General features: G+C 38.4%; 1 protein-coding gene and 1 long non-coding RNA gene across 2 annotated transcripts; one reads left to right on the forward strand and one right to left on the reverse strand.

Moving 5' to 3' along the window:
• Positions 1-146: 146 nt before the first annotated feature.
• LOC148400373 (uncharacterized) lies at positions 147-26,640 on the reverse strand. The gene is made up of 4 exons (XR_015857636.1): positions 26,543-26,640; positions 14,688-14,867; positions 7,826-7,989; positions 147-971 (listed from the first exon to the last, which is right to left on the reverse strand). It is a non-coding gene; the product is annotated as an uncharacterized LOC148400373 (long non-coding RNA).
• cd151l (CD151 antigen, like) lies at positions 886-11,559 on the forward strand. Its single transcript, XM_088371663.1, has 8 exons — positions 886-1,069; positions 3,225-3,309; positions 4,769-4,960; positions 6,683-6,757; positions 9,311-9,415; positions 9,943-10,101; positions 10,216-10,302; positions 10,384-11,559. Exons 2-8 carry the CDS (start codon positions 3,226-3,228, stop codon positions 10,441-10,443), a joined length of 762 nt encoding a protein of 253 aa, XP_088227789.1. The 5' UTR covers positions 886-1,069; position 3,225; the 3' UTR covers positions 10,444-11,559.
• Positions 26,641-27,251: the final 611 nt, after the last annotated feature.

A 27,251-nucleotide genomic window follows, 5' to 3' on the forward strand; every position in this document is an offset into this window, starting at 1 on the left:
ATGTAAAAATACTCAAATTATCATTCAAAGTATTCTGTTTATCATTGTCATTTTAGAAAGAAGTGTGTCTGCATGTGTGTGTGTGTTTGTTTGTTCTCAACAAATCAGTACTGATTCAAGCAGCAATGTTTTAAAAAGGTGGGAAACATTCAACACTTTATTTCTGCAAATTTGTTTTCATTTTCACATCACTTTTACAAAATTTCTAGGAAATCACTATGTCCCACAAGGCCGAACAATATTTGGAAACAGGCCCACGGGCTCCTCCTGTGGTTTGTTTAGGGGCCACCTGTTAGCGCCGATGGGTGACCAAATTCAGAATGACTCGAATGGGAGCGTACAGATTGAAGAAAACCATTGCCATCCAGTGGTCAATAAGGTTTGTTACACACAATTCTGCATGGGTCGTTTAAGTTTGAAAAGCACCCTGTCAGCCATAGACGTCTATTAGACGTCTGGTCTCGTATAGACCTAATTTAGACGTCATGCATGATGCAGAGCATTCCCACACAACTCAATACTATGACCACAAAAATAAATACTAAGGGAAAAAAAAGGTTGTAGTTGAAGCAAAACAACAACATGGTACAGTATCAATGCGTCCATACAACTTCAGAACACCTTCTGCCTGGGTTCAATCAAAGCAACATTAAAAGTATGGTTAGTAGATGAAAGTGTGAAATGAATATGAATAAAGCGCTGCTTGTCGTGTATTAATAAATTCTTATCGTGCATTTTGGGTGGGTTCTCCTGTACTCACAAAATGAATGCTTTCAATGTATCAAAAAGTAACAACATAATTATTGAAGTTGTTTGCGATCGCTGGTTTGGTATGAGGCCAACATTATTCTGTATGTGGCCTCCGGACAGGAAAAAGACGCACGCTCTCCCGGAAGGTGTCCTGGGGTGGAGCTTGTCTGGGTCGCAATCGTGGGATAGTTTTCGCTCACTCGTCTTGGAAACCATAAGGGCTAAGTGAGAAAGAAAAGAAAAAAAGAATAATCAAGCAACGTTTAGAATTCCTGTGTCCATTTCAATCTTTTGTCAAGACTGTAATCGCAAATAACAGGTAAGTGAACGCGGGGATGACTCGGTTTTACCTCACACGGGCTACTTCCAACCTCTGCAGGAATACCGTCTTTTCGACCTCTGATGACTGACATGTAATGTCGAAAACATTTAATAAGCATTTATGTTTGCTACCCCGGTGAAGTTGATCTTACTAATATGAAAAATAAAAACACAGTTTTAGCCCTAAATATCGCAACACGACTGGTTAGCTTCGTGATGCACCCTCATTTGCGTTTTCAGCTAAGATTCTTTGACTTTTATTGTTATAAACCAAACTACAGCCAATATCTAGTCATTAGTCAACTTCATTCATTGCACGTTCAAACGATTATAAACTAGGGATAAGGCCCCATAGTGACGTCATGACTACCGCTGAACGATCTTGGGGACGTTCAGGTGAGGCTCAAATTATATTGGATATGATAAAAACAAGAAAGAAAGAAAAAAAAAACCACCCAAGTAATCCACAGGAAACAACCCAGATGTTCTCAGAGGAGTATATCGCATTTATATAAGAGCACTTTTAAAAAGATACGCACATCTAGACTTCAAATCTGATGTCAATACAGGTACAATAACTGCATCAAAACATTCTACATTTATGAAGATGCTCAATACAATGCTGTGTAGATGAATATTTACAGTAGATGACAGGTCTTTTTTCTTTTCTTTCAAAACTGAACTTAACTTTGCTCAGCTGGATGTTTCTTCCAGCATCTTATCGTGCACATCATGCTGCATGCTACATTTATATTCAAAAACATGCAATTGATGGAGAATTTTATTTATTAATTTTAATTATTTAACTTAATTTTATGTTGTCATCTGAGTCCAACTTTTGGTTTTTCTTCTAATTTCGAGTGTGTGGAGTCTATAGGATTTATTGAGATTGAGACAAGGATGTGGGATGGACACAATACAGCTGTCTAATAAGAAATATAACTTTGATATACTGGCTGCTTATCCAATTCAAAGCAGTGTCAAGACTCTTCAACTCGTTCCATGTGTTTGATTAACTTATATTTAATGTTGTTTTTGAAGGAGACTAGTAACCAATATATTTTGACAATAATTGTTTGTAGCAAAAAGGAAAATATGTACAAAAAAATAATAACAATATTAACAGTGTTGAAATCCCTATAGCATGTTTATTAAATTAAACCAATAAACCTTTCAGATTTACATTATTTTTTTTCTTTTTTTAATCTTAGAAGTGTAGCTCCCAGGCTCTATTTAAGAAAGTTAAATAAAAACTTTCCACAGGAAATACATTTTTCCAAAGTTTCTGATAATCACAAACAAATGATATTGCTTTCTGTACCAACCCGTATTTTCTTTAGCACAAAACAACTGCAATAACAACACAACAATCAATAGCTTTTGTTTGCATTTAATTCCCAGGCACATGCTAAGAGTGTCAGGTCTGTGACCAGCAGATGGTCAACAGATTCACTAAAGTGTTCTCTCTAAATTGAAATTAAGGGATCACTATTTGTCGAATGAGGGAAGGGAAGAGAGTCAATAGGAGTCATCTGGAGCGGGGCAAGTCCGAGCGTGACTAGCAAATCGGCAAGGTGGAGTGAGCTTCAAAAGGATGTTAGCAAATGGGGAGAGTTCTTCTGTGATTTGGCTTCATAATTCAGACTGTGCCATTCCAAAGGTCTCCTGTATGTCATAATGAAATTCTCAAGACATGAATTGTCAGACATTATTCACATGCTATACAAACAGTGGTTGCAAAATTTATGGAAAAAGCCCCATGACTCTCAGCTTGTACCTAATGCTTGCTTACTCATGGATCTCTCTCTGTACAATAAAGCAATAGCTGCGACTGAGTCACTACATATCTAATATTCCTCGCCCACAAATTGCTGTAGCCGTGCAACATCTCATTATGGTTAATGTATTAAGCTTGAATTTAAGTCTTGCTTTCTGTTTTGTTCGTTTTTCAAAACAATATTAAAATGAAAAAGTTGCAGTCTATTAAAAGACATTAAGCATGATATATTTACATTATACTATATGGTAATTAAATTCAGGTAGAGTTGTTATACTTAGTCATTCTTTTTCACAGCTAATGTTCCAGAGGTCTTTATAAACAAACTTAAGGTGCATAACGTCTTCATTTATCGTGTGTTTTGTTCATTGTTCAGAATGGGTGTAAATGAAGAGAAGAAAGAAACATGTGGAACCATCTGCCTGAAATACCTACTGATCACATTCAATGTCCTCTTTTGGGTAAGTCTCCATACAATAAATATTAATGCAATATGTTCATACAAAGCTGCATAAATACATTCACCAACATGGATTGCGCAATTGTTTTATTTTGACCAGTGATTTGTAGCCAATTTTTTACATGTTGTCCAACCTAGTACTACATATTGTGCTAATAATTTCCTGGCGCCTTTCACATATGATTATGATTAACTGTAATGTATTGAAAACACAGGCGAATTTAAGGTGATACATCATTTGACTTTGGTTAAAAAAAAAATAAAAAAAAAAAGTTAAATCTTGTCTTATTGACTTTACAGTCTGTTAAACTGTCTAATTTGGCATGCCAGAACTTTTAAAAAAAGTTTCTTTTGCATGTCATCACAAACTGAATAAATTGTTTCTAAATGCAGAGGGAAAGTTTCACTATAAACTGTTTATCTGACAAAGTTCTGTACAATAACTGTGTGACAATCATTGGGACTTTAACTTTAACTTTTAACTGACATCTCGGCAAAGATTTGAGACCAACCAATGCCTCAAGTACTACCTCTTCTTACCACTTGGTGGTGCTGTACACTTTATTTCAAGGTTCTCAATTAGATATTTGTGTATGTTAATAATAATAATGTTTTATAATACATTATTCACTTATTCTTTGCAACATATTTGAGGAGTATGTTGCAAAAGACTTGTTATTATTTTAAAGGCGTTTGCCCATACAATTGGCCCTCTTGTGAATGCACTTGAGCTTCTGTTGCTGTCACCTAGCTGTGAAACCAATGCTGTACAGACTTTAATGGTTTTTTTTTTTTTTTTGTGAGAATGTACTGCACTCTGACAGCCTGGACCGGTCATTTAATGTATCTAAACCTTTTAAGTCAAGTGTACAAATTAGTGCACATACATTCACTATATACAGAGAGTGAAACATGACATGATTTTGTTTTATATTATTTTAAATAGTAGCTTACAGCTAATGAAAACCGCAAATTCAAAATCAAAGCAATTTACAAAATAAATAATTGAAATAGTTATTTTGACTAGAAATTAGGTAAAAAGTATTTTCCTTAAATTAATCTGTGTAATGAGCTTAACCTTTTATAAATATTCACCCATGATCTGAATGAACGTTTGTCTGATATTCAAATACACAATTTCAAATACATCAAGATGTATAATGCACGAATAGTAATAGTTGCACAAATAGTTTTGGAACCCTGTAATTGTACCCACAGGTTATCTCAACCCATTTGATCAAAACCAATTTTATCTATTTGTTAAAGATGAAAATCAATGCAGGTGAAAGCTCCCACGAGCTATCTCTCACAGTAACTGTGACTGTCCATCACTTCAATAACTGTAATTCCTCAGCATAGGATGTGTGTTGACATGAATCCTCTCGTATGTCAGTTCACGCTCATTCATTTGCGACGCCTCCTCCTCTCGAGAGCTGACTCATGTTGTGTTCTTCTCTTAGCTCGCTGGGGGCGTTGTGATGGGTGTGGGTGTTTGGACTTTGTTTGAAAAGAGCGACTACATCAGCCTTCTCCCCTCCATGACATATGCCGCCTCTGCCTACATACTGGTCCTCGCTGGAGCCATTGTCATGGTAACAGGCGTTCTGGGATGCTGTGCCACCTTCAAGGAGCAGAGGAGGCTGCTGCGAGTGGTAAGAGACTGGCAGAGACACTGCAACCGAAACGATCGCAGAACCACTACATGGGAAATAGTGGAGACACCTCATAAAGGTTTTTGTTTTGTGTGACATTAGAAGATTATAAATAGCAACATGACAAGTGGCTGCAATCTTTGTGGAATCTTCTATAAAAACATGGCATAAGCACTTCAAATATCCACCAATATGTGCATCTAAAAATGTGTACAAATTACACGATCTCTTGTGCTTTTTTTAAGCAGCCTAAACAAATTGGGAATCTCTCTCTTCGCTGACAGAGTTAAAAGGCTACCCCAAAATGGATTTTCAATTTGGAGAAAACATAACTGTAGGGGTGTGAAATAAGTTCTCTAAGATGTTGTGATTATGTGATTGAAAACAAGTGTCGGGCTGTGTGAGTGTGTATCTTGTGTATTTTCAAATGCCCCGTGCTTCCTGAAAAGCTAAGATTAGGCCGATGAATCACAGTGACGGAATGAACGTGTCGCCAAGGAGAGATGCTATCGAGATCGTTAAAGAGGGCAAACATAAGGGAGGAAAGAGGCTGATTCATGGGACTCCTGTGTTTGCTGGCACTATGCGCTGCCTTAGCAGCAGTGCAGATAGACGCTTCTGCTATGTAAACATCACAGGTTGTCACTTTACTGGGTAGCAGTCGAAACAGGCAAATAAACCAAACCCAATGTCCAGCTGTATCTGCTTAAGTCTCACCAAGATGAGGAGGAAAAGTCAGACACAGATGGTAAGAAAGTTGAAGTTCAGCCCTGTGAATCAGCCCGCTGAGTCATGTTGGCAGTAATTACAGTGTAACCTTAAGATGCCTGCTGGATGATCATGAGCACTTCTCGGGAGTAGGACACTGCTGCAGCCAACAATCATTTTTCCGTCACACTTGGTGTGGGTCTATCGCGCTGGAGCGATATGTTTTAATTTTTGTCCTTGTCTCATGGGTCGATTGCAGAATGTTCTTTTCAGATAGCTAGACTGTTGCGGTATGGTACATTTCTTTTTCGATTAATATCGAAGTCATTTGAGAAGTTGTGGCACATTTTGGTTTTCATGGTCTGTGTTGTAGTCAGTTTACAAATTGCATCCCAAATTGCTCAGAATTCTGAGACCTAAAGAGCGCAACTATTAAATCATACACTACTGTGTTTTCCGCACTATAAGGTGCACCGGATTATAAGGCGCACCTTCAATGAATGTATCATTTTAAAACTTTGTCCATATATATAAGGCGCACCGGATTAAAAGGCGCACCTTCAATGAATGGCCCATTTTAAAACTTTGTCCATATATAAGATATATACATTTGGCCCGCGGGTCGGACTTTGGACACTGCTGCTGTAGTGGCTCAATATTGGTTCATATATAAGGCGCACCTGATTATAAGGCGCACTGTCGGTTTTTGAGAAAATTGGAGGTTTTTAGGTGTGCCTTATCGTGCGGAAAATACGGTACTCTCGGTCAAGGTCTTTTAATTCTGATCAATCCTCCTCTCGATTGCCATGGGCCTGTTCACTAATCACATGGGTGTCAAACTCATTTTTGTGAGAAAATAATGCATAAAAAGTAATAATTTGACCATTGCACAGCACTGCCCTATATACTGTATGTTCTAAACCGAGTCATATCATAGTTCTATTTGTAGCATTACTATTTTCTCTGAATATCCATTGTTGTGGTTACAAATATATCATTTGTATCTGTCTCCAGTATTTTGTCCTGCTGCTGTGTATTTTCCTGTTGGAGATCCTTGCTGGTGTCCTGGCTTATATCTACTATCGGCAGGTAGGCTACGCTAAAATCTTTTTCATTATTTTAAAAAGCACCTTCCAGGATTAACGTACTGCGAGGCAAAGTGAGCATGACCTTATTATTACATGTGTTGTTGTTTTTCTTCTCATCCTTTGGGGTTTGCTGTAGGGCTGTCACTAACAAATCTTTTTATTATTGACTGATTATTCTCTTGATTATTTCATCAATTATTCAGGAAATTTCCCAGAATAATATTGATTGTATTCACTTTTTTTTGCAAAAAAGAGAATCCAGTATTACCTTTGCCACTGAATGTTGAACAGACTACTGTGCTTATTTGCTGTTTGAAATTTGAAACATAACTTTCCCATTTTGCATTCGAATTGCATTAAATTACACAATAGTTTTTCCACCAGCATCCCAGCCTGACAAGTCTAAAGGCCCCACTGTTTAAAACCGTACTGCTCATTATAAATTTCTTGCTTATAATACACAAATTGTCTGCCAAGTTCTTGGTCTGCCAAGTGCTTTGTCTTCTTTATTTACTTTTTACGACTCTTACCTGAGCTAAATCAATCCTCATCCATGAAAACTAGTGAGGCTGTTAAAAGCTCCCATGAAAAATCTTTTCTAAATCACTCAGTCTGTAAGGCTCATTTGGCAAACGACACAGCATTGTCCAGTCGTTTTGCCTTCCACTTCTCATCTTATTTATATGATTATTTGTAGAAAATAACAAAGGGGTGTTTTATTGAGTAAAATAGGTAATATAATTTTTTATCACAGCAACAAAAGTAGTGTAGCAAGAATTAAATTGATCATTTTATGTTCCAAAAACTCAGCTTTACTTGCATTGTACTCTGAAGTTAAGTAACTTTTATTTTCTACTGAAATAATTGTTCATAGTTTTGATTATTTTTAAATTAAATTTCAAATGAGACCCGTTCTTTGATGCTGCTTAGAGAAAAAGCTTTGTGATACTTGACATTCATTATTGTGCTATCTACAGACACGTAATGTCTTTTAGCACTTCGTCGCTTTGGAAGTATTGCTGCTTTGCATAACACACACATGCCTGCACACAGGCGTCGGTTTACTCACCACCATCCATCATTGTCATAGTGCTTCTATATAGAAGAATGAAACAACGTAGGTGCATGTGGGCGATGGCTCGAGCTTTATTTCTGGTCTCTTTTCCAATTCATAGCTGCACTTGATCTTATCCTGGTGAAGATGCTTCATGTTATTGGCCTTGCACTTTCAATCTGAAAAAAACAAATACATGGTAAAAAACGTGCCTATACTCTTAATTGAAAATTCATTCACATTAAGTAATGCACATTTTGTGACATCATATATAAGATTAAAAAAAACGTATATCAAAGTCAAAGTCACAAAGACGTATTGCAATGCTTTTTTTTTCCCCCTCGGAAGCTATTTGTTGCTTTGCGTTGCATTGCACAGCATGCAACACCAGAGGTCAGCACCTACTATTGGAACAAGCAATAGGAGAAAGATAGCACCTGGTGTTTGTGCACTGGAGATCAAGTTATTTAGAAGTATTCTGGTATTACCATCTACCAAGAACAATGTTGATTTCTTAAGGGGGCACGATGCACTCAGCTCAGAGTGCATCGTCTCCTCTTACATTTGGATTGAATGGTGGGCCACAGTGAGGCATTGTTAGACTCATCAATGCTCCTCTAGGTCCTCATTTCACACGTAGGCCTTTTAATCACTGTCTGGTAAGTTGAGAGACCGAGTTGGACATTGTACAAGACACACTTTCTGTTTTACCTTGTGTGTTTTCAATAAGAACCAAATACACTAATTAATATTGTGGCTGGCGCCAATAAATGAGTCCATATGACAATGACCTGCTTGCTGCAGCTTAGGGAGTAACTGGCCCAAATAAAAGTCAGTTTGCTACTTTTCTCTCCTCCTTGTTTCAGTTTTGTTATTTATTATTTACACGTCAAATAAACTTGAATTACACTTGGGTAAAATGCCAACACGACAGAGATAAACAATCAAGGCAAGTCAAATGAGGCGTGTCGACTCGTAAATTGTTCTTTTCACTTCACTTCCTCAAGTGCATACAGGTGCTGAACCGCCAGTCCCTTCCTTTTCCTCCTCCCTCTCTAATCTCTCTGTCCTCTACATTTCCTCCCATCATTCATTCCCTTGATATTTCTGTCAAGCTTTGATTTACAGTGGTTTCCCCACTGGCTTGTTGCCATAGAAACTGAGTCCCTCCAGACATCCCTGCTCCGCCATTGAGCATTCTTGAGAATAAAACACATAAGACCGCCCCCCCAACCACACACACACACACACACACACACACACACACACACACACACACACACACACACACACACACACACACACACACACACACACACACACACACTTCCTCAACGTATTAGTCGACAACGTGTATCACGAAGACAGCATATTAATCTAATCCGTGCCAAAATTAAGAGTTGCAACTCATTTATTACCAGCCGTGGTCTGTGCTGGACTGTGATGAATTGTGTGGCCACATTGTGAATTGCGTGTGCATTTATCTGTGTCTGTGGCCAGTTAAATGAGGAGCTGAAACAGAACCTGAAGGAGACCATGGTCCAGAAGTATGAACAGAAGACTCATGAGCACGTTACCATTGCTGTGGATAAACTGCAACAGGAGGTAACTAGTTCCATACATGTCGCTCAAGTGTGAGCACAAACCATAAGATCATTTTACACGACACTTATAAGAAAGTGGATGTCAGCTTTTTGGAATTATTGGTATTGTACCAACATTTCTACATACATTGGTTAGAAATGGTGAACTGAACTGTATGTGATCAATGGGAAACATTACGGTTAAGACATTTTGGCATTAAACGTTTGTAAAATAGTCCTTTCATTTTTTTCTTACAACCAATTATTATAATTCAGAGGGCCGCGTCTTTACAGTTATTGGTCTAATTCTAGAAAATGTCAAGCTAGATAGATGCGTTTATTGGATCATTGGTCATGAAGTTTAGTGTAGGTTTTGAGGCCAAGCAGTATTCCATCATTTGAAGGTTTGGATGGTAGCAGTTCACTCTTTTAGATGGTTTATGGAGCATCATTTGTGATCTATGGCTATCAGAAGTCAAAGCTATCTATATTTTTTCATTTTCTCTCCTAATGTACGATTATGTATTCTGCGTCTGTCTCCCCCATCAGTTCAAGTGCTGCGGGAGCGACAATTCATCCGACTGGGAGAGGAGTGTCTGGATCCGCTCCCACGACGGAGACGGCAGGGTGGTGCCTGACAGCTGCTGTAAGACTCCATCCTTGCTGTGTGGACGTGGGGGGCACCCGTCCAACATCTACAAGGTTGAGGTGAGTCTCTGCCAGACGCTGGTGATCCCGCTGCCATTAATGATCCAAATAATAAAAATAGTATGTGATTGCGCTCACACATCACAGCATGAGGACTTTTTGTTTTTTCTTTAGGGTGGCTGTATCTCAAAACTGGAGAAATTTATTCAGGACCACCTCAAGATCATTGGAGCAGTGGGTGTTGGGATTGCCTGTGTACAGGTAAGCAAAAATGTCCCTTTTTCAAACACCAAAATCATGAATCTTTTATATTATTTTTTTGCATCTCCATACAACATTCAGATTATCGGAATGGTGTTTACATGCTGCCTATACCACCGTCTCAAGTCGGAGCCATACTGAAGACAAAAAGGAGATGCATGAAGTCACCTCGTCGATATGCTCAAAACTCATCACTTTTCTTGTGGAGGGAGGTGATGGATTAATTGATCTATCTGAGTTTTTTTAAGTGGTCGGGGAGGAAAAACAATTATGGTTATACAATAAATAATTAGGCATTCAAATTAGAGTCTCAAGATCACAGCACTGAGGAAAAACTGTTGGCATTTTTGCCTCTGAATATTTTATTTAGCCCTCTGTGGAAATTCAAGGTACAATATGATGTTATGTCATGCAGGTTTGGCAACTTGATTTGTGGGCTATACCCCGGTAACAGAATTTCTTGTATTCCCAGCAACACCAGCTACACATTTTAACAAGCCCACTTGTTTGCATGTTAACTAACCACTCATACATCTTGATTTTCCTTTTTAATCAATATATTCACAATCAATTGATATCAAAGAAACCAGTGAAGTAACCACTCATACATTTGTCTTCCATGGAGGGGGGGGGGGAACCTTATAAATGACCAACCCTAAGTCGTACCACTGTTGTTTTTTTTTATACTTTGTGAATGTGAGCTATAACTGTAGTTGAGCTTTTATTGCCTAATGTGTCTTCACATAGCAACGTGCCACTGTTAGATCAGACTCTTATCCCCCCAGCGTGTTGGCAAGGACACTTTATCTGCCAGACTGATGGTACAATGACTGCACCTTTCTCACCAGCATAAGTGCACCATCTTTGTAATCACACAATAGTGCCAGGATTTGAACTATTTATATCTCGTCTTACGTGCAAAGCTGACTTGATATTGTAATGTGTTTTGCCTATCAACATTGACATTTTATATTTGACTGTATTTTTTTTCTACCACTGATGCCAAAAATAGACTCTGAATGACCTCTGTGCGCATCTACTGCTTTACCAAATAATCAGACAAATCAATGCTGTATATAGATGATCTTTTTAAGTTAAGATTTTGTTTACTTTTCATATGATCAATATTACAGTTTGACAGTGTGCAGAATCAGGTACTGACATTCTTTTGCATCAGTAATCTTGTTCCTCAAAAGCATCTTGGCAAACTAATCAGGCACGAATTTGCGTTTAATAAATAGCCATCAAAATCAAAAACTGTTTCTACTGTGTTTTTTTTTTTCACCAGGTCAGAAATTAGCAGCAATTTTTGGGACAGGGCGGCCAATATTATCCATCTAAAAAAAACATGTTGTGCAGTCCAACAATGACCTTCACATGTCAGTGTTCAGGTCAGGCCACCCCCTTAGCAAAACTAAACAAAAATTTCCAAAATGCCATAGACCTGCTTACCTGTAAGCAGTGGTCCCTCCGTGCTTGTCACAGGCTTACAGGTGCATTAGTGTATTGATCAATTCCCTAATGTCGCTGTGCTGCGGTGCCGTCAGTTCCACTGGTGAAACATTTCTCCGACAACTGACCCTAACCCTAACCCTCGTTTTAAACCTTACTATGAAACCCTAACTCTAGTTTAAATCCTATGTTGAAACCCTAACCCTAGTTTTAAACCCTACTTTGAAACCCAAACCCTAGTTTTAAAACTACTTTGAAACCCGAACCCCTAACCCTAGCCCTAACCTTAACCCTACTTTGAAACCCTAACCCTAGCTTGAAACCCTACTTTAAAACCCCAACTCTAATTTTAAACCCTACTTTGAAACCCTAACACTAGTTTTATGACCTGTTGTAATGCTGATTGTTTGTCAGCAATGTTACTGCGGCGGCAGCAGTGCTTGAGTGCCAACACAGGGAGGCGGCACCCACCGCATTTCCATCAACTCAACAGCTGGTGTGTATGTGCAAAAACACCCAGAGGCTATTCAGGATTACCTCCCTTCAATAGCTCCAGTTCCTAATATAAGCAGGAAAGAAACAGACCTTTGCACATTGAAAATGATGTTAAAATGGGTACATACCATCGTGATAAATTGATTTGAATAGCCTTTGATATGAATGAGTTTTTGCTTGTCTGAAATTCAGCTTGTGCTTTATTGCCACCCTGTTGGAAATCATATTACACCATGTGCTACAGTGCAATAATTGGTTTCTGCTGCGATGTTTGAAAAATACAAATGAAGTCAAATATTAGTTCCTGTGCAAATTTCTCCCCGCAACAATGGGGCAATTAAACACACGAAAATCCCAATTCTCTGTGCAGTTTACATTCAGCACACCCTGTGAAACAGCAGTCGTCTTTTTACAAAATGAGCAGGTGTTTTTCTATTCATGGTGGGGAGGTAGCAGTTAATGTGCTCGTTGCAGTGAAAGTACTTCAACACATGGCAATTTTATCAGAGCACTTCCAACAAGACCTCTGTGGAACACAGGTTTTCTGCCCTCCCTTTGACTTCACTTGTTGTCTAATTCCGGCTTCAAATAAAGGCCTGTGAACAACAAGTGTTCCCCAAGTAATGCTCCCTGCTGATGAAAGCCATAACTCTCCTTCGTCTATCTCACGAGGCAGGCGTGCAGGACACTGCCTGTTTGTAGGCTATCTTGTTTGCCGTGACAGCCAACACACGAGCTAACACAAACGTTAATAATGCCGGCCTCTGACATTTTTAAAGTACCTTTCCACTCGTGCCAATGCGGTTGTCTGTTCGCAGCACATCATCTTCCGTAGAAGAGAGTTGTATGCTATTTTCAGATAGAGAACCCTTTTACACCCTTCACCTCCTCTCTGCACTTGATTTTCCTGGAAGCTGATTGGATTTCTGCTTGCCTGCATGCTGAATGAACAGCAGGAATCTTTGTGTTTCTTTGTGACAGGCAAACAAGTGAATTTGTGTCTCTTCTGACCCATGGGCAAAGAAAACCCAAAGTAGCTTAGCCTTGATGCTATTACTGGCATGATATTGAACTTTAACCCTGGCAGTGTGGGATCATGAACATTGTTTTTTATCTGCTTCGTAGCATTTATCTTCTGTCTAAACAACGCCCAATGAAATTTGGAACGTGCTCATTGTCTAGATGTTCCTAGACACAATAAATGGTTGATTATGTCCCCCAGCCTTTCTAATTTCGAACACTAACGGAAATCTCAATCCTGGTCATTTAGTATAATCATGCAAATGTAATCAAGCCAAACATTTTGGGTGCTTCAGACGTTGTGGTTAAGGCTTGTTTACGTTCAGGCGTGACTGCACACGGCAAGGTCGATAACCTTATCCACGTTAATGCAACATTGGTGACCTCTGACCTTACATTGAGAAATATTCCCACAAAGTTGTGTTGTTCCATCTGCAATGGACGACTGGAACACCGCGGATCCCCAGGGGTTGTTCACATTTCACTAGTTTGACGATTTGTGTATCCATCTTGAGAGTGAGAAAGTTCTTATAACATAAAAGAGAAAGAATTGTTTTGTGCCAAATATTTTATGGTCTCTGGTTGCTGTGATTTTCACTCCATCAACTCTGGCGATGTTACAGTTGAAAGCAAGCTGGTGAGAACTCATTTTGTGCATGCGGCGCTTCATTCGCTCTTTCATCGCTGCTCTTAGTGCAGATGTCTCATTCTGATTCACTGTGTGACTTCATGTATAACTGAGCAGAGGACCAACGAATGTAATCATGTGTCTGTAGATGGCAGCAAGACTCTTGGTCTATCCGTCTCAATAACATGAGGGGGAAAAGGCTGTTCTGTCTTGGCTGTCAAGGGCCACCGATAAAATTGAAATTAATATAATACTGCATGAAGAAAAAAAAATAACCCATGAAATGAATTCCTTGGCTGTCAAAGAGCTTCTTGCCATTTGCAAAACATGACTGCACACCTGTGCACAAATCCGAGCTTAATTGATGTCTCAATGCACGGTTTTTCCTCTAAATATTTGCATTGGTTTGCTAAAAGCCATAACATGCAGATATGAATTACTAGAGCATGATTAATGCAGCTTCCATCACACATCTTCCATGACTCATTTAGCAGCAGAAGCTCCACAGAATATTTTCTTCTCTCTTGTTTAACCTGTAAGTGGATTTCTGGCTGTATTGTATTTTGCTTTTTGAGCAGTGACATAATATTTAAATCTGCATTCCCTAACGTGTGAGCCAAAAAAAACATTCAGGCTGTGTATTAAAACCTGTCCCTGAGCTACCTCTTGGCTTGAAGACCTGCGAGTCGTTGGATATGCACGCGCTGAAGAAGAGCAACTTTATCGGCTCCAGTGTGCTGACAGGACCCTCTTATCCTTCTGTATGCACATCGTGCAGTTTGTCACTCACTTGTTCTGTCAGGCTCACTTCAGCATTCGCCAGCTCCCTGAAGCGTAGCGCCCAACATCTGGCCCTCCATCCCCTTTCGGGTCATATCCAATTCAGGAGGATGCACGGGATTCTGAGTCTTGAGGTGTGTCGGACTTTCTAAAGACGGCCTGAGCAGATGGTCCAAGGTAACTTTTTTGTCTGTAGGAAAGACAATCACTTCACTATAATTTGTCTTCATCTTGGAGCTGATGGATTTTTTTGTTCTTTATTTTCATGGTTTTAAATGACAGCACATGTCGTCTGATGATACCAATCAATCCAATGAAGTGAAGCACTCATCTAGAAAAGTTTCTGCCAAACCTACAGGTATTCAATTATTGTGGGTCTCATCATAGTGATAGTTACTCCACACAAGTGTATATTTTTGCACATTGTATATATCATGTATATTTTTTGCAGGAAATGGCATTTGAAAAGTAAATGTACATGCTGGACCAGTCCCCAGCAAAGTAATAACGGTACAACTATAAATAAACTATATGCAATTAGTATTCTGCAAAAAACAAGACATTTCTTACAGAAGACAGCAACAAATTTGCATGCTTGACCAGCCGGTCTAATTACATCTGTGGGTTGTTTAAAACGTACGATAATAGTGGCAGGGCTTGAATTAAACGGCTTCTTTGTGCCGACTCCATGCCTTTAAAGCTTTCATTACTGCAAGTGCAAGTCATTTAGGTGATCAAAAAAAAACTGAAGGTCAATATTTCTGATTTGATTAGAGATCCCTATAGTCATTAACTCTTCATTAAAAAAATGTATTATATGAACAAGTTTTTGGCTGGCATTTGATTTGACAAATGTGTAATATCTCAAAGCTGACAATTAGCTGCAATGACTGTGTCATATAATGGGGACTTTGAGCAGTAGGTGAATTTTTTCATCATCTGGAGAAAACTGATTGACGTATTGAACATTTATCACATCCACAACACACTATTTCTGTTTAATATAGTGATCCAGAGACAGCCTGCTGTTTTGTGTGTGTATTGTATTCATACAGATAGAGCACAGATGTTTACTTTCCTAACTGACTTGAAACTGAGCAGCACTAAAACAAAAAACACTGAATGTACCACAATATTGCAATAATAATATTAATAATAATAATAATAAATAAATAAAATAATAATAATATTTTCTATTTTGAAGGCAGTAATTGTGTTGGGGTTTATGACATTTTTAGTATTACATTGGACGAGAGACCCCAAGGCATAAGTATGTCTGATTCCTACTCCTTCACACTGTCTGATTCAATTGCACTAATTATCAGTCATTCAAATCTACAAATTAAGTAAATGTCATATTTGGAAACTATTTTAGAATATTTGGAAATGCTGTTAATGCTCCATTTCCCTTTGGCTTGCCTTTTCCCTCGATTAGGCAATGTCTTATGAGACAATGTGACATTGTTTTATAATTTGTAAAGTAAATTAAATAAACTATAGTTGTTGATCACCCAGAGTTGCCCTGGAGCTTGGCTGTGCGTGTGTGCGTATGTGTGAATGGGGTAATCTAAGGAGGATATTTGGATGTAAAGGGGTTGTGTGCATTAGAGACATCATTGGTATAAGTTGGTAGCGTGCAAGCCAACTGCTGTTTGTCATGTGGGCATCAAGTTGCTGTCTGTGGCACCCGCAATTGCATGTTGAAGCAATGGCCTCTGGAAGCCTCGCTGTCTTATAGCGTGTATCTTGTGAGTCTATTTTCTCACGCATTTGACACTGGGAGGGTCAACAAGCTTGATAGCCAAACACTTGGGTCAGCGAAATGCATCCAAATGCACTATACCATGTGCACGCACGCACGGCTTCGCATTATAAGGAATCTGAAGGGAAGATGTAGGCCTAATTAGATGAGGGGATCTTCTATTTGGATGAACACATTTGAGCAAAGTAGCAACATCGACTTTCCACATGACTGTTTAACGCTACACACCAATGACCCATGACACTATCAAGACACTCCCTACTTTGTTTTAATCAACCAAAAAGTGTAGAGATAATGATCAGGTGTGTAATTGTCACGTCAATTGGCAGAGGCAAAGATCATTCAGTCAAATTATCCACTCGTCACCTTCCAGGCCTGCAGGGGGCAGAGAAAAAACAGCCATATCACAATTCACCAAACTTTCTGTCAGATGCCAGGGATGGCCTTATTGCCTGCAGACCAGCATGTGAGCTTGAGGAACATATAAGTGTTAATGAAAATAGAAAAGCTTAAACAGGGAAAGCAAAGAAGAAAACCCAAAGATACTCCTTAGTTCCTGGTCAGCAACTGGTAGGAAATTGACTTGGTTGTTTGGTTAATGCTTTGTTTGATGAAATGTTTGTTGTGAGCTACAAGCTGTGTTTATCTGAACTTTGAGTGGCTCAATCAATTTGATGTATTCACAAAGGCAAAGTGGATATTTATGTTTGGCATATGCTTATGTTTAAACACTCAGTTATGTTCCTTATTTACTTTCACTTAGTTACCTATGCTTCATATTTTCCTGGTATATGTATGAAATTACAGAACTTAGTCCAATATAAAATAATGCAATGTTTTCTTTGTTTAAGGTTATCAACCTAATCACCTTTTAATTAACCTTGCAATAAAATACAAAAAGACAAAGGAAAAGAGGAAGATCTGAGTCGTTTTAAGGACCGAGGCCCTTTTTCAAATTGGGGCAAAGAACTGGGGAAAATCAGGACAACTTGACAGTGATGACGATACGAAACTCTCTGCAGATCGCAATTACTGTATTTCAAAAATTAACACCGATGTTAGATAGCAGTAGGGTGGAAGTGCAAAATGACATGTTTTCAGAAAAAGACAGTTGAGCAAATATTTACTTTGTTGTATAATTTCACATTTGATAGAAGTTCATGTATTTTCCCACAAAAAAAAGTTCAGGGTCGCGGGGGAGTGCCGAAGCCTATCCCAGACGGCAACGGGTGTAAGGCAGACAATCAAAACTGGTCGTCAAAATATCGCAAATATATTTGTCGTCATTGGCACCTCTAGCACACATGCAAACTGTAGGTCTTTCCCTCTACTAGTGCTTTCTTTATGATTCATTTCTCTTGACACACAGTTTGTCAGATCAACATGCCAATGGTTGAATGAAATCACCAGCACACGGAAGTGAGCAAGGATCAGAAGATGTGCCAAGGCTGCCTTAGTCAAGCTGCCTTTTGCATTTAGTTTGTATCACTGACGGCGTGTGTTCTGAATTCCCTTAACTGCATTTTGACTTAGTTCTTTTGACGACGATGGAGCTGGCGGTGACACATAGTATTAAGCGTATCGTTTTCAAAGGTCAATATGAATTTGTCTTGCTTGTCCTCTGGGAGAAAATAAACTGGTGGGCCTCAACGGTCCCATTGCATTACGTAACTGATGCATTGTGTTGTGCAGCAACTCTGTTCTGGGACGGGTCTGCCACATATGATGTACGAAATTGTTGCTGCGCGGAGAAAGATCAGAAATTTTGAATTCAAACTGATGAAAATGATTGTTTTTTTGCAAATATTCTCTTATTTTAAATTTGAAAAGTTGTCACAATGGTGACAAGAGACTGGGAAAGTTGAAGAAGGTAAAAATAAAAAAAAAAGAAACAAAAAAAAAAAAAATCGAATATTCCACAGGTTAAATGAAAGGTGGTGAGCGTTATGAATGGGCATCCTCAAAAGGTTTGTTCGTTTCCGAGTAAAGATGGGCTGAGGTTCACCACTTTGTGAAAAAAAGTCAGACAGTTAAAAACAACACTGAAGATACAATTGAAAGGAATTAAAGGATTTCATCATCTATCCATAATATCATCAACAAATTCAGAGAATCTGGATAAATCTCTGCACATAAGCGCTAAGGCTAAAAATCACCATTGAATGCCCGTGACCTCCAATCAGTACTTTATTAAAAAACTCAGGAACTCATCAGGAAACCATTGTCAGTTAACACAGTTTGTCGCTCTCTATACAAATGCAAGTTTAACCAGACCATGCAAAGCAATGATAGCCATATATCAGCAACATGCACAAACGCCGCAGGCTTATCTGTGCCGGAGTTTATCTCAGATGCTTCACTGGAAGGTCCATATTTCAAATTGTTTTTGAAAATTATGAATGGCATGTCCTCTGGGCCTAAGAGGAAAAGGACAATCTGGATTGTTATCAGCCAAAGTTTAAAAGTCAGCATCTGTGATGGAATGGGGGTGTCTCTGTGCCCAACTTGCGCATCTGTAAAGGCATCATTAATGCTGAAAGGTACGTAGGGATTTGGGAGCAACGTATGATTGCGCACATCTTTTTCACCAAAATCACTGCTTATTTCAGATAAACAATTCCAAGCCATATTCTGCACGTGTGACAAATGTGTGGCTTTGTAGTGAACGGATACCAGCAGTTCAGACCTTGATGTCTCCTCTTGTCTTGAAATATTACATATTTTATATATTATTTATATATTTATATTAAATGTTTATATATTATTTATTTATATTAAATATTACATATATTTGAAATATTTACATACTCTAAATAAGATTTTTAACCTTTATTCTTAGACTAATAGCTATACTGTAAATAAGATCTTTCACTTTTATTCTCAGACTTCCTTTTATACTTTTTTTAAATTTTGTAATGTTTGCACTAGGAAGGGAGCAGCTCTCTGAATTTCATTGTACAACTAAGTTGTAAAATGACAATAAAGAGCATTCTATTCTATTCTATTCTATTCTATTCTATTCTATTCTATTCTATTCTATTCTATTCTATTCTATTCTATTCTATTCTATTCTAAAATGTGCAAAATATGACCATGGCGGAGATCGCGGACTGTTGAGCATCTCAACATATCAAACGAGGACAGGAAAGGATTGCCCCTGCCAAGCTTTAACGATTCGTGTCCTTATCGTAGTTCCCAGTGTCCCAACTTCATTGGAATTTGGGTTTGTATTTCATGCAGTACACTACTGTTGAGTTCAGTCTTCTCCCCTACGTTGAACCACCAAATGACTTTCTAGGAGTGCACATTATGGAAGGCCATTCAGTCAACGGTAACTCGGACTCACACGAAGACGTGCAGTGTGTGCCCGGGGGTGGTTTGCTACAGCATGTTTGACATACATACACATCAACAACCACAGTCGGCTCATTATGATAATTCATTGGTCCTGAAATGAGAACGTGCTGCTCAGATCCTGCGGGTGAAGCTTAGCGTGCCTTCCTCAATGGTCTAAGCTGAAAAACAATATGAACTGACAACCAACAAGTCAAGTGATGTGTTTTTTTTTTTTCTTGCGATGCTTTCAAATCTGCAGAACAGTGATTATATCTTATATGTTACACTTGACTTATTTGATATTTGGGTTCAATTTGTTGTTGCAGACCAACATCATGAATTCAAATATCCCACTTAGCCTGGAATTGGCTGGCAACTTGTTCGGGGCACGCAACGCTAGCTGGAATAAGCTCTAGAGAGGAATACAATAGGAAAAGGTTGGATGCATTCTAGTTTGCTTCAAATATCAAACTAAACTCAAATATATACAGGAGACGGTAGATTTTTAGGAAATTTGACATATTTTATAATATTACTTATTTCATTTCTTGATTGTTATTTGTAACTTTTGGGTTGATTTAGATGAGGGAAGACAAATGTGTTTTTTTTCCTGACAAGAATAGAAGGACGGATGTATGAGCAGATTGACGGACGGACGAATGACTAGATAAACCTCAAGGGTTCCGATCTGCCACCAAACAATAAATTCTACAAGGAGATAGCACAGTAATAAAAGATATCCATCTGATTCACTCAGCCAGGTCACTTCCATGTAGGTCACCGGGTGATTCATCGTACCGTCATCATTGTAAAAAGAAACGACATGAAGTAAAGCAGCGTGATGCTTCCATCTATCTCCGTCCCGCTGAGCGTCTCTCTGGGTCATTTTCATTCTGTTTGTGGGTTAGCACCCTCACTATTTGTACCCTGGACTGCATGGCCATCCTATCTGCCTTGACAAGGAGGATCTTGCCAAACGCTCATTTGGAAATGGGTTAGGGGCGCGTCATCAATTGAGATGCATCTGAGGATGCAGCAGTCATCACTAATGTGGATATAGCTTCAATCAGGCTGTAGACGGTTATCTATTTGCCCGAGCGGGCTCATTAATGCCAACCCAGTGACATTGAGGACCATTTGCAGTGCCAATTTGTTTCTCCGTTGTGCTGCATTGTCAGAGTTCTGCTTGGATCAAAAGTAAATGTAGAAGCTGAAATTTCGCAGAACAGTAATATTTGTCAAGTGATTTGCTCATACAGATTTAGAGCAAGTGCATGGTATAAAACGAGAATATTCACATGGACGTGGCAAAATATACTGTGTAAAATCTCGCTTTAGGCATCGTCACATGATACCGAATGTACGCACATTCCCAGTCAACTGGACCAATTTCCTCCCAGGGCAGATTTATCAGGTTGAGTGCCATGCAGTGATGTAACTGGGTGCTGACCTCATTAACTCCTAGTGGCAAGCGCCGCCAGCCTTCACACAAAGTCACAATGCTGCATAGACTTTGTTGAATGAAGCAGTCAAAACAAAAAAAACAAACCAAAAAATGCAATATGAAATTGAGTTAATCAAATCATAATTACTGAATACCGAAGTGAGACACAGAATATGATTACAGTCTTTTTTTAAATGAGATTTTCTGTTAAAGGTCTGTTTAGCATGTTCCTGCTCTCAATTTTCTGCCGTTTAAAATCGTTATTATGCACATTCACGGTTTACTCCGTATGGATTCACCTATCTGCAGAATTTTTGAGGGAACTAATTATGTTACGTTCTGAAAAACTCGTATAAAAATCATGCTTTGGCGACATCTTGGTTTTACGGCTAATATCGTCAGGACTCAAAGTTGGTAAAACTGAGTATTCTTGCTTAAGTAACTTAAGCTGATCTTGTATCGCATACCAGATGGACATTTTTACTGCCTATGCTGCGTAAAGGCAGATAAGCATCCACTAGCTACCACATATCTCAAACTCTGGTCATTTTAAACTCGTAATCTTCATAAAATGATGACCAAATGGTACTTTATGTGGCCTATTGTGTGCACTCATATCTTGAGAAATCCCTCCATTTAAAATCCATGGAGGTTTTGGGCCATCCTCCCAAGTAAAATGATTGTATTTTATTTTAATTCAAAACTTCTTCTCAAGAACATTTTTAACATGCAGGAGAAAATGCGAACATTTGCAAAAAGCTGTGTGATGATGATCGCCTGCCTCCTGTCTCCCCATCTATTTTTGTGGGTCTAGAATCATCATTCCTGTCCATCACTATATTACATCCTGACTGTTTGACCGTTTTTTTTTTTGTTTTTTTTGTCGCCTCTACATTGATCATATTAATCTTTGTCTCTCTGAAACAATGATGGATGACATAACAGGCCATTTGACATTACAAGAAACAATTAGTATGATATTTGGCTCAACAGCTGCACAGAGAATCCAACAGACAAACAGATTGAGGCAGTGGCGTTTCCTCAAGCTATTTTCTCATTTCTATTTTGATTATAAATCACTGAATATTGTTTTGCTTAAAAGAGAATTCCCAACACAACAAAATCTGAGCCTGCCCCTCCTTAGTGCCTTTATATAAAACAATATTTATATTTTAGTATGCAATAGAATGTATCAAAAATGCATGAATAAGGTTTGTATAATGCAAAAAATACATTTGCACAGTCTCTGTTTGTGTAGAGCGGGGCCGGGTTTGCTCTGTCCTGCCTGTCGTTCAAAATGATCTCTTTAGTTTTTGCCATGTTCAGTGGTGATTTCTTCTCTTTCAATACATAATACAGTACAATATCACTTTTGTGAGAATGGCATCTAAAAATCTGCATTGCTGCAAAAAATGCATTCATCTGGTTCTTTAAACAGGACCTTATTCTGGGAAATTTCCACACTTCCTTTGTTGTTAGCATTGTTTCATCCTTTGCAATCCACAGACTGCTGTCATAATGAAGTCACAGAAGGAAAACAAAATGAAATGCAAATTAGTGCTGCCTACAAGACTTAACTGGAACAATTCCAACACAAACGTTAGGCATGAATAGTCAGCCAACAGTTGTGATTTTCAGTCTATCTTGAGAGTTTGGCTACTGAAATGGTGAGCTCAGATTTTTCTGTCATAAGTGATCTAAATTGAAAGCAACATCATACCCAAATTTAAGATTTATTAATCTAATTTCAAATGGTTAATCTGAAATGAAGAGTGACAAATTTGCTTTATTACAAACAACCCATTTAAATTTAACCTGAAAGTGTGGGATTCCGCAACCACTTAAAAGCGAGGCAGGCCGGGCCAACCCCTCATCCCACCGTGCTTCAATTTACCCACATAGAATGTTGACTTAGTAAATAATAGTGCTTTAAACACACTTTGACCATTCCTTTATAAACTCTCGTTTATTGTTCATTTTAAAATCACAAACTAATTAGCTGACATTGTGTTCAAAACAAAATGAACCGTCCTTAGTCCACCTTAACCATAACGCATCCTATAGCATATAAAAGTGCGCTGAAAGAAGACGACCAATAAATATTTGCATTTTCCCCCCACAGATTAAAACACTGTAAAATCATATAGAGTGATTTCGTCTGTATGAAAACAAATACAGCCATTTCTAGGTTGTCTTTTTCAAATGTGACAGATATATTCATGACATTTTGTTTGGGGATGTCATAAAGCCAATTTAAATATTTCAGCTTGGGACCCATTGAAATAACTGGCTTGTTTCACCTTAAGATATTAGTTTACTTCCCGTTCAAAATTTCATCGTGTACTCAATGAATTATTCACCTCACTTAAAGCTAAAATATTAGACGGAATGATGGATTGCTTTGTTTATCCATTGTTTATTTTCCAGTGTATACAGACACATCAAGTTTGGTTCGGGGTGTACCCCACCCATTGTCAGCTAGGATAAGGCCACCCAAAACTGAAGTGAGGATAAGTGGAATAGAATATGGATGGATGAAGGATGGATGGATGGATGGACAGATGGACGGACGGATGGATGGATGGACAGATGGGTGATGGAAGATCTTAAAATGCAATTTTGACCTAGCACACAACCAAAAACTGTTTTTCCTTCTTGGACATTGCATATTTTTCTGAACTTGATATACACATTCATCAGGACTTCAGAGTGGACTAAGCTAATCTAGATGTCATTAAACATTGAGCTGCACTTTGGGCTCTCACATAAGTTTTTCCCTCATTCATTGCAGTTAATGGAGCATGTGGAGATTAGCTGTCAGCTCCCCGATGGTTATTTCATTTTTCACCACTCGTTTTAAATGTTTAAACAAAAGGGTAGCTTTTTAAAATGTGTGACCGTACTCCAGTGCCAAATGGAGCTCTGTGATTTGTCCAATAACATGAATACATAGACAATTAGCAATCAATTGTAAATGCTTTTCTTGTGTTCTCTGGAATAACTGAATTATATATCAGATAAATTATCATTTAAAAAAAACACATTGAACCTTGCTATATTCTCATTGTCTAAACTACAAATTATGATTGGGTCATTTGTGAGCATATTAGACATGCAACACAAGAAGAGAATATATTAAAAGCACTGTTTCCATTTGTAAGGCAAATCCCCATGTGACAAAGAGTCTGTCAACACACATCTTTGGGATGTTTACGAGCAGGGTCTGTGGCAATTGTTATTTTAGGCACATCAGCTTGCTGTGTCGCACACATTATCCTGCAGCCAAAAAAACCCAAAACAAACATTATACATAAGAACACCGGTCCAATGTGTTGCTCGAAGTATACACGAGTGCACACTACTTCTTTCATTGTTCACATGCTGTTACCAGAGCAAGCAACAACTCATACTGCTTGTTTTTTCTTTAAAGTATGAAAAAGAATGACTATTGTTTCGTGTCCTTCAGCATCCGAAGACACACAAATTCTGCTGCAACACATGCCAAAGAATAGATTCTCCCTGTTGTGGATACTTTACTGCTTTAACGATTGCTATTCCAGTCGTTTATCTATTTATGTATTTAAATTGTTATTTCAAACAATCCATAAGCTAGGTTGTTCTTTGTCAATTTGCACTATATATTAGTGCATTGTCTCTGATTGTATTTAGGAAAGGAGTCCAGCCAGCATCCTGCTGAGCAAGAAGGCCTGCTCCATTCATCAGTGGCTGTTCACACATTGGCAGCTGACACTTGTGGGCCACTTTCATGGGCCACAATGATAATCGCTGAATACAATATTGCAGGAAGGTGTTTTGTGTGTGTGTGGGGGTTGAAATATGAAGCTGTGACCCATCCTATTGACTAAAAAATCCCATCTGTCAGCTCTCTATTGTTTAGTCTGATCTTGACTTTCTATCGGATAGGCATGCTTCTCTCTGGAGGAAAAACCAGGAGCAGCAAAAAAAATGTGAATGCATCAGTAAATCAAGTTGATTCGACTTGAGATTTGTGATGACTATCTTCAGGCTGTGTTCTCTTTGAAGCAAACCAGTAAGTGCATTTGCAAATGTTTTTAGGTCACCAAATACATTTGTGTAGTTGAATTGAACAAGACTAGCTTAACAGTTTAAAACCTTCATAAGTATTCTTGTCAGGGAAAGCCAAAGGGGTTTTTATCGTTGTTTTGTTTGAAGAGGGTTTATCTGTGTGTGTGATGTTTTCATGGTAAGATGTGCACCATGCCCACCCTATCCCCCCCAACACCACTCCCCAAAAAGCCAATTGCGCTTCAGATCTTATAATGATGATGCCTCAAGCCATGGAGGATAAATACATTCATTGAATTACTTCTCATATTGTAATGGATGAAACAATATTGGAGAGAGAAGTGGAGGGAAAGCAAAATATTAACTTCCAACACAAACTCGATGCCCATTAGTGATGTTGTCTTTTCCCCATTGTCAAATTTGGTCTCTGCTAATTGTTGCTAATGTATGTTTTGCGATCCTTCCCAAATATGCAAAGTACATGAAATTCACACCCCACATTTCAATCTGATTACAACTCCATGTTATGAGATGAGGTGTCCTGCACTGCACATCTCACTATAACATTGTTATTATTGTGGAGACACTTTAAATAATTCCATAACAGCAGTCATAATCTTTTGAAAAATATGCATTAAATTCCACACAGCTCACTCTAAAAGTCATTAGACGCTTCAATGCACGCAACAGCGGAGACAGACGTTCCTGTCAGTGGACCCGAGGAAGTATCCCACCAATCTGTTTCTTCTAATAATCAATAGTTGTAAACAGGAGACAGCTGGAAACTGTCATCTTAAGACTACTGCAGTGTGACCGCTTTTTTGGTGGGATTTGTGTTACTCTCCTGCACTTCTGTGCTTCTGGCCTTTGCTAAATCTTATTCATCACTACCCAAATAAACTGTCAGCGCACACCTCTGAGCCAGCAAACCCAAAATTGAAGACATTTTGGATGCAGACACTCCATGGTGAGAAAACTGGAACAATATATTCATGTTGTATATAGAAAATAGAAAATCTTTTCGGTTTACATTTGTCTTGGGTGTTAGGAATTAACAAAAAGGAAGAAATGAGAGAATTTAGCTTTGCCTGAATCATTGATGGCTAACTTTGATAGTGATTTTAGTACACTTCATATATTGTCTACATCCGTTTTATGTCTCATCTAAAACAAGTTTAATTTCCACACACATCTCATCATTTAACCCCTTCATTTATGTTTCATTTTTAAGACAGCAAGCAAAGAATCCTATTTAAAATCATCAAATTCAACTCACCTCTTGTCCATAGCCTCAAAGTGCTGCAACAAAGCCAGTCAAATTTTTTTGGAGAAGAATTCCTTTGAGGCTTGGAGTTGAAAGACAGCACGAGTAAGCAGTTTTATTGGAACCGAACCGTGACGCCACCTACTTGCGGGACTGCTCCACAATGGTTTTGACCTGGATATGCAGAATTGACGGAAAGACAAAATCTTTGATTTGAATGCTCGTGCGTCTGGAGTTTGGGCTTGAGCTGCAGAGATACACCTTGAAAGCCTTTACTCACGGACTAAATCTGATTGTGTCATTGGGAAACACTATGTAGCATGTTAAACATTTATAGTGCAACCGCTGTGCACAGTGATATTGATGCAATAATATTGGAAGTCAAAGGCAAAAAGATATTCCTTTCGAGAGTCAACACAGAACTCAGGAGATGACACTGCACAGTAAACGCCCTTTAAGTTAGTCATTGTTTTGCCCTTGTGCACAGATTCATAAAAGATAATATGAAATTTTATTGATCCCTGTGGGGAGGTTCTCTCACAGCAGTAGCAAAGAAATTGGTTTCGGTGGAAAAAATGAAAACAACAAATAAAAACGGAACACTAAGAGTGCAAATATAGTAATATGAAAAATGTCAAACATGTAGGCCAAACTTAATGTAGGGTTATGTTCCACATGATAAAATGGAGCCGCACACACATTTTTAATTACATTTGCGGCT

The sequence above is a fragment of the Syngnathus floridae genome, chromosome 3 (assembly GCF_059516105.1).
Source record: "Syngnathus floridae isolate MCC-2025c chromosome 3, RoL_Sflo_1.0, whole genome shotgun sequence".
Taxonomy (NCBI): Eukaryota; Metazoa; Chordata; class Actinopteri; order Syngnathiformes; family Syngnathidae; genus Syngnathus; species Syngnathus floridae.